Here is a 9,112-nt window from a genome sequence, read left to right as displayed (position 1 = left end):
AGACTGCATATAATATTCCAGGTGTGGCCTAACCAATGTTCCATTTAAAGTGAGAGATAGGAGGTTTAGAGGGAATCTGAGAGGGGGGGGGGTGGTTTCACAAGGAGTGTGTCTGGAGTCTGGAATGCACTGACTGAGGTGGTGGAGGCAGCAGTCTCACAACATTTAAGAAGCGTCTCGACAAGTACTTGAATTGATGGACAAATGCAATTAAAAGTGGGTAATAAAACAGTTGGTGTGGATATGGTGAGCTAAAGGGCTTGCTTCTGTACGGTACAACTCAGTCAACCAATGCGAAATCATTGAGTGAAACAAAAGGTCAAATGGGAAACACACACAAAATGCTGGAGGAACTCAGCAGGTCAGGCAGCATCTATGGAGAGAAATAAACTGTTGATGTTTTGGGATGAAGGGTCTCGACCCGAAATGTCGACTGTTTATTTCTCTCCATAGCTGCTACCTGACCTGCTGAGTTTCTCCAGCACTTTTTGTGTGTTGCTCCAGATTCCAGCATCTGCAGAATCTCTTGTGTCAAATGGGAAACACCATTTTGGAAGGAAGCATGTTCAGAACGGATATAACAGAGATGGAGAAAATATAATTTTATCTTTGGTATTTTTCTGTATATTTTATTCATTAATTTTTTTCAGGATCTGCACATCACTGACAAGCTCAGGATTAATTGCCCACCCACAACTTTTCTTGAACCCAATACCATTTTAGAGGCATTAAAGGCTCAACCACATTGGTGAGTCTGTAGTCAAATGTCAACCAGACGTGACATAAAGAGGGCAGATTTCCTCCCCTGAGAATATTAGTGAAACGGATGGTTTTATTTTACAATAATCTGGCAGTTCTGTGGTCATCATTACTCATGACCAGGGTTTTTTTTTAAATGCTAGATTATTTTATGAATTAAACTCCACAGCTGCTGAGTTGGGGTCTCTGCATTGTCAGTCCTGTAACTCAAACGCCGTGCTACTACCTATGTGGTTGCTAATTCAAAATATACGTGGGCATTTTATGCTTATTTTACATTTTTGTTCTGCTTTTGTTGCGGTATCGATTATAACCAGGAGCGACTGATCCGTAGAGGGGGCTGGAAGGTAATCGTAGAGCCAACAGAGCGTTGGAAAATAATTTTTAAAAAAGGGAGGCTGCTTTAAATGGACGGGAGCGGAGTGTGGACGTGGGTCTGACATTTCCTCTGTCCTGCTGCTCCTGCTGCCGGGGGTCCGGGCGAAGGGGGACTGCGGACACGTGAGCTGAATTTCCAATGCAGCAGTTCACCGGCAGCGCTGGAGAGAGGGAGTGGAGCAGACATGCGCCGGCTCGCTAATCTCTCCGCTAATATTGCGGATTTGGATGCGGCCATGGAGGAGCCAGCAGAGGAGGCTCTCGCAGGGTGAAGGGCGCATGGTGCAGGCAAGGCTCCGGGTGTGAAAGCCGTTTTTCTCTTTGCATTGCCTTCTCCAGGGCTGGTTGGGTCATGGCTTGGCCGTGCATCAGCAGGGTCTGCTGCCTGTCTCGCTTCTGGAGCCAGCTGGACAAGTCCGACCTCTCGGTGCCGCTGACTGTCCAGAATTATTCCGAGGTCATAGAGCAAGAGGTGAGGTCGGTGACCCAGCAAGTCCCAGCAGACTCGACCCTGAACAACAATGCATCCCTGGCCCCCGAGCACAGAGCAGAGGCTTCGGTCCAGGAGTCGGTGTCCAGGCACGACTTCAAGTCCTGGAGGGTGCGCAAGGAAGCGAGCTGCAAACCCAGGCGGGAGTACCATCCGTCCGGGGTCCCTTTCTCCAGCGACACCCAGTACAAACTGGACTTCAAGGCTTGGCCCATCCCTAAAAAGGAGAATTACCCTTGGGTAAAGGCAGGGCAGGACCAGCTCTCAATGCCCAGCAGTTCCAGCGCTCACACTCTCCACCCCGGGCCAACTGCAGACCAGCAGAAAGGAGAGAGACCACCAAATCCCAGGGAGCCCGTCCCGAGGCACACCCGGGAGGAGGCGATCAGGCCCGCAGTCAAAACCACCTCCTACAGGTCAGTGACTGGAGCTGTGCCCAGCATTAATCTCCCCCTGGGCACTTCATTTGTAACCATAAAGAAACTGCATTGTTGTGAAGCTCAACCCCCCCATCCCATCCTATTCTTCCCCCACCCCCCCCCCCACCCCATCTCAGTTCTTTGGGTTTGTTCATGTATCTACATTCTCACTTGCATATTTTAAATGATGCACTTGATACAGAGCTTAATTGTGAAACTAATGACTTTGCAACTGAGCATTCATCAGAAAATGACTTAATAGTGCCATGGTAATGATTTGAGTTGTTTGCATTTTAGTTCTGGGCAAATTTGACTTTGCTTAAATGTTATTAATTATTACTTATTTATAAGGAAGAATTTGCACATTTACTTTCCTCAGGAAAAAGGTGTATGTATGAAGATCATCATTGGGAACTGGATGTTCACATTCTATACATACCCTCAAAAGCCCTCCTGTAGTTCCTTGGTGTTTGTTATGTTGTATTATTGCTTAGTCCCATTTGCTTCAATTATTCATAAATAAGTATAAATAGCCTTGTCTTTTGAATTGGTAAATTCTAAAATTAACATATCGTTGAGGAACTAGAATTTTAAAACTACACACCAGTTTCAATGTTTCTCTTTAAATTAGTGGGAACAAAACACTTCAAGTAAATGCTGCTTATTGTTACATTGGCTCACTCTACATTGGCTGCCGGTAGCTGTAATAGATTTCCATTCTTTTATTAGAATAATTGGACAAGGGCAACTGACATTGAAAAATGACGGCAACATTCTGGAGCAGTATTTAAGAACATCCATATTACAGATGCACAGCATAATGCTAATATTGTGGATTAGTTTAGTGCTCTGATTAAGCAGGATCTCCAATAGTTTTGATTTTTTTTCTTTAAAGAACACATCAGGGATATACTAACTTTCCATTTCATTGTAAAGATATGTGATATTGATGCGATTCATGCATACAAGTGAAGAACTTCGGATAAATACACATTGAGTTTAAATGGCATATTGCTAATACTCCACTGAGAGGCAGAGAGATTTTTCCTTTTTGTAATTATGATTTTATTTAATGAGTGAATCCATTTGCACTCCCATGTAATTATCCGTAAAACTTCTGGTCATCACACTTCAAGTTCAAACCAAGTCATACTAGCCCTGTCACCAATTCTTCAGCTGGAGTTATCCTCTTCAATCTTATTTCTCTGTCTTTTTCCCATACTTTTTTAAAAAGAGTTGTCAAAATATCCAAGTGCCTCTTTGATTCTGTTACATTCTCTTCCTCAGCCTTTGCTTGTGGTAAGCCAGTTCCTCTTTGGAATTTGTGCTCCTTCCAACCTGACCCTCAACACATGCACCCTTCTGGTAGCAATCCCGAGGCTATTCCAATTCATCAACTAGTGTTGTAAAAATAGTGTGAAGAGGTATTGAAATCACTTGGGAGATTCTGCAAAATCAAAATATATTAGCTTAGGAATTATTGCACTTTCTTAGTGGACTTTTTAATTAAATGACAATTAAATCAACTGTACAACGTAGTGTCCAAGGATTCATCCCTCTTCAGTAAAATTATGCATTATCTTTACGTAATGTTTCTATCTTTGTGATAGCAATTTGCTTTTGTATAACACTTAAATGTTGAAAACCATCCCAAAGTGCATATGGGAGCATAATAGACACAGAAGCCAAGAAGGGATATTGGGAAGGGTCAAAAGTTTGACCGAGGAGGTGGGATTTTCATAAGAGTGGTTCGGGAAAGAATTCCCGAATATGGGCACATGTGGCTGAAAACACCAGTGGTGGATGGGGCCAGTGTAGGAGCAAATGTAAGTTTGTAAAACTAAGGGATGATAGGGAGAGGCAAAGTTATAAAGGAATTTAAATATAAAGGTTTATTTGTGCCAATGCGAGACTGGAAATCAATGTACCTCGGTGAGTTCAAGGGTGTGCTGCATTGTTGAGCCTCGGATATAAGTAGCTGACTTTTGGCTGAGTTGACAGATTAGGATGGAGATTGGCCAAGGGTGCATTGGAACAGTCGCATCTAAAGGTCACAAGGACATGGACAGTGTTCGGCAACAGCCAGCTTGGGTTTGGGCAGTGGCAGATGATGCTATAGAGGAGAAAGTGCAATGGGTCAGCTGCAGCCTTTCTGATGGTTCTGCATAGTGGCCAGGTGGTGAATGACATCAGTGGTAAGTTTTTGTTGAAGTGGAAGACGTTGGCATCTATCCTTCCAGAGCTTAGCTGAGGAAAAAGTGGTTTCATCAAGGCTGAATGTTGGGTAAGCTATCGTATCACAGCCAGTGACGGAGTTGAGTAAAGTGGTGGAGAGAGAATTGGATGTGGTCAGAGGAAACCTTGGCAAATTGCTGCGGTTGGTCCTGTATATAGCTGCTCTGCCGCTGCAATACAGCTGTTTGTGGAGGAAGCAGAACATTGGGCATTGAGATGTCACGTTACCATTGTACAAATCGTTGGTTAGACTGCAGTTGGAGTATTGTATGTAGTTCTTGTCGCTATGCTGTAGGGAAGATGCGATTAAGGTAGAGAGGGTTCAGAAAAGATTCACAAGGATGTTGCCTGGCTTGAGTTATAAGGAGATTTTGGATAGGCTGGGACTGTTTTCCCTGGAGCAAGGGAGGCTGAGGAGTGACCCTAAAGGTTTATAAAATTGAAAGGCATAGATGAGATGGATGGTCACAGTCTTTTTCCCAGGGTAGGTGAGCCGTTAACTAGAGGGCATAGGTTTAAGGCGAGAGGGGAAAGCTTTAAAGGGGATTTGAGGGGCAAGTTTCTCATGCAGAGGGTGGTGGGTACATGGAATGAGCTGCTGGAAGTAGTAGTAGAGGTGGGTACAGTTACAATGTTTAAAAGACATTTGGACAGGTGCATGGTTAGGAAAGATTTGGAGAGATATGGGCCAAACATGGGCAAATTGAATTAGCATAGATGGGCACCTTGGTCAGCATGGATGAGTTGGGCCAAGGGGCCTGTTTCCATGCGGTATGAGTCTATGAATTAGCTTATAATGGATGGTCAGGACTGATGATATAAGTATTGAAAGTGTAAACTGAATAGTAATTGTGTGAAGTGCTAAAGAATATTATATATTTAAGAGTGGTTATGTGGGAGTATGATTGAAGGATGAGTCGCCTCTAGTGTGGACCATTTGTGCAAAGATAATTGTACCTCAGTTAACAAAGTTATTGTTGGTACCATGATGCACCAACTAATTGTGGCAAGAAAAACTGAAAGCATTCAAAGTCTGTGTAAACTAAGTTGATTGGTTAAGGAATGGCTGGTGGATTTTAGCTTGTTGGTCAGAAGCTAAAGGAGGAAATATTTTGCAGGAGAACATTGTATATATTAATAAAATGGGAGGAGTGATGGCCAACAGCGTAGGTGCGATAATTCCTCTCGGTAAAAAATCTCTGCTGCTGTGAACCTGCAGTTAATGACAGTGGTGATGACTGTGTGTGGTGTGGGGAAAGATTTGATAGGTTGGGTATTCTTTGGAACAGAGGGGAGAATTAATTGAGGTGTTTAAAATTCTGAGGAGCCTTGATCGAGTAAAAGGAAGATCCTATTTCACAGCAGAGTGATCAAGCCGAGTGGGTATAGATTCAAAGAAGTTAGCGGAAGGATTAAGGGGAAATGAGAGGAAACATTGTTTTGCCCAAAGGATGGTAGGAGTCTGTAACTGATTGCCTGAAAGGGTGCTAGAGGCAGAAACCCTCATCACATTTAAACAGTACTTGGCTGTGTATGTAACCAGAGACCAAGTGCAGGAAAGTGGGATTTTCGACTGGCACAGACTTGGGCCAAATAGCCACTTCATAAACTTTCCTTCATCCTCCAGGAAATAGGAGGTATTATTGGAAATGGGCAGTTATAGCTTCTGTGTTCATTACTGATGAGTCAGTTTTTGAAATATTATAAATTGCTTTGGATGCCTGACCTTCAGTTGGACATTGATTCATTACAGTGGGTTCAGACAAACACAGTTAAGATAATTCTGTGACTTGCCTTGAATACAAATGAGTATACAAAGATACAGGCAACCAGTTTTTGCTTCTATTGTCTTTTGTTTATTTGCTTCTCTCTTACTGTCTCTGCATTAGGCTCTATTTTCAGTTTCATTTATCTCTCTTCTCCCCCCCCCCCCCCCCCCTTCTGTCTGTCTTTCTGTCTCAAAAACACACACACACACACACACACACACACACACACACACACCTTGTTTGTAAAGGTGTGTGTGGTGCATTGAAGACAATGTATTCGTGTTTGTCAATGTTGTTGAAGAAAAATTTGACTTGTTACTTTGATTTCTATTGTTTTAAATTTATAAAAAATTTTTTTTTTAAATTTTGTTTTATTTACAGCGTGGTAACAGGCCCTTCTGGCCCAACGAGTCCGCGCCACCCATTTTAAGCCCAAATTAACCTACCTGTACATCTTTGCAATGTGGGAGGAAACCGGAGCACCCGGAAGAAACCCACGCAGACACGGGAGAACGTACAAACTCCTTACAGACAGCGACGGGAATCGGACTCCGCTCGCTGGCGCTGTAATAGCGTCGCACTAACCGCTACGCTACTGTGCCGCCTTGGAGAGAATATTGTGAGAAGTTCAATTCCTAGTTGCAGAATGCATTATTTACATTTTAATATTAAAAGTGCAATTGTAATTTAAATGGACCACTGAGCAGAGGCTATACCTCATTGCATAATTGACAGATTCATGTTCTAAAAAAGCTAATCATTACAAAATCTGCTAAACATCCAGAGAGAAGAGAGACGAGCAGATTGAGTGATACCTAAAGATGTGACAGTTTTACAATAACAAGTCAAATCCTGCTTACAAATGAGTGTAAAATTGGAAAAGGGTGAAAAACAGACAACATTGATAATTAGTGTGTTCCACAGAAATCGGTGCTGGGGCCTCAATACTTTCAATCTCTATCAAAGACTTGGATGAAGGGAAAAGATGTCCTGTAGCCAAATTTGATGATTATCTGTAGGGTAGCAAATTGTAAGGAAGACACAGTAAGCTTTCAAAGGGATGTAGATGGGATACGAAGTTGGGAGGTGGGGATGGAGAAATAATGTGGGGAAAATATGAGGTTATTCACTTTGGAAGGAAGAATGAAAAAGCAAGTTATTACTTAAACAGAGTGACACTACAAAATGTTGCAATGTAGAGGGATCTGTGGGCCCTAGTACTTGAAACAAAAAGGTGAAATGCAGGTAAGACATATAATTAGGACGACCAATGTAATTTTGGACTCTATTGTAAGGGGCAAGTAAATGGAAGATCTTGATACAACTTTATGTACTAGTGAGATTGCATCTGTAGTAATGCATACAGTTTTGGTCTCCATATTTAAAGAAAAATATAATTTCTTTAGAGGCAGTGCAGAGGTTGATTCTAGGGATGAAAAGATTGATGTATGAAGATGGGTTGGGTCTACATTCTTGCAGTAAAGAAAAAATTTGAAGTGATCTTCTTGAAAAGTAAAATTCTGAGGGGTTATTAACATTGATGCTGAGAGGATGCTTCCCCCAGAGGGTATCTAGATCTAAAAGGCATAGGTTCAGATTAAGAATTGCCTATTTCAGATGAAGATGGAAAAATTTCTTATGCGTGTGGCAAGTCTTGGGAATTTTCTATTCCAGAGATGTGGAAGCAGAGTTAGTAACTACATTCAGGACAGATTGATAGAATTTAAAGTGTAAAGGAATCAAGTAGAATGGGATTACTTTATATTTTTAAAAAAAAGTGTTGAGGACCAGATTGTATCAAACTTAATCATATCAGGCTGGAGGAGCTGATTGACAAATTCCTCCTCCTGTTTATTATATTTTTAACCAACTCAAACTTGTCCCTTCCTGCCGAATGGGTTACAGTAAAATAAGGATTTTGACAAAGAGAATGTGGCTTGGATTCAGAATGAGAGAGAAAGTTATTCTGGACTGGATCACGCTTGACCTGGCCTGTCTCAGACCTGACCCCATGCCATCCCTTCAGCCATGTTATCTAGGGGACGGTTGCAGCAGCAAGGTCCCCAAAGTGGAGCAGTATACAGATGAGACCAGACCCCAAGCTGTGTAACCTGAGGTCCTGACCCCAGCTCACTCTGGCCTTCTGATAGTTTGTGCTGTTGAAGGGCTTTGCATCTTTCTTTAGATGTCCCTGCTCAAAGGCATTTTAAAAAAAACAATTGAACATGTGAACTTGCATATGAATTAGGAGCAAGAGTGAACTATTGGGCCTCTCGAGTCTACACTGCCATTTAATAAGATCACAGTTGACCGAATTTATAACCACAACCCCACATTCCTCTGTATCCACAATGACCTCCTTATCGACCTCTGCCTTAAAAAAAAATCAAAGATGCTGCTTCTGCATCCATAAACAATAATTTCTCTTCATTTACCTTTTCCGTCAAGGTCAATGACGTCATTACACACTGGTGAAAAGCTGAGGGGTGAGGTACAGAGTGTATCCTGCCCCTCTCTTCAGGATAATCCAGAACCGTCCCTAGACTCGGTGGGAGTACAGGAGCGCAGCAGGCTAAATGCGCCAGGGCATTCATGACTTCCATGTGGCAATGTGTAAGTCTAGAACACAGGAGACGTGCACTGGCGGATCCCCACAGAGCTGACCGCTGGCCATCAGCATGATCCAGCCCAATGAGGAAGAATTTAATTGCAACATTCTAGTTCCTCAATTCATCTTCCAAACAGAATGAGAAGACATGATTTAATTGTGATATTATACAGGCCTGTCTCGCATGTTCTCTCTATCTGCTGGCCCACAGGTGACTTCTGTTATATTTTGGATGGATAGGAGTAGCGAAACAGCTTGTGAGAGAAGCTGGAGCAGAACAGTGTGTTATCAGCCTTGCCAACCATTGATCAATAATGGGTAAGCTGCAGTGATAAAGCATCCCCTGAATTTGGGAATCACCACAGTATGAAAGCCTGGTGCTGTTACTGCATCATTAATCACTGTGCCATCTAATGGAGGGTGTGATGCTTAGATTCATGGGAAGTACAGAGAC

The 9,112-nt window shown here is 42.6% G+C and overlaps 1 protein-coding gene across 2 annotated transcripts in view; it reads left to right on the top strand.

Annotated features, from left to right (window-relative positions):
- Positions 1-941: 941 nt before the first annotated feature.
- map6d1 (MAP6 domain containing 1) overlaps positions 942-9,112 on the top strand; it is a 39,094-nt gene continuing 30,923 nt past the window's right edge. For both annotated transcript variants that reach the window (XR_007956550.1, XM_052018829.1), the window contains exon 1: positions 942-2,043. Coding sequence is in view for 1 of the 2 variants with exons in the window: in XM_052018829.1 (XP_051874789.1) it covers positions 1,490-2,043 (554 nt within the window). In the remaining variant the exon portion in view is untranslated. The remainder of the gene's footprint in view (positions 2,044-9,112) is intronic.

The sequence above is a fragment of the Pristis pectinata genome, chromosome 6, assembly GCF_009764475.1.
Source record: "Pristis pectinata isolate sPriPec2 chromosome 6, sPriPec2.1.pri, whole genome shotgun sequence".
NCBI classification, from domain to species: domain Eukaryota; kingdom Metazoa; phylum Chordata; class Chondrichthyes; order Rhinopristiformes; family Pristidae; genus Pristis; species Pristis pectinata.
The sequence above is the reverse complement of the archived record's forward strand: the minus strand, read 5'-3'. Positions and strand labels throughout refer to the sequence as shown.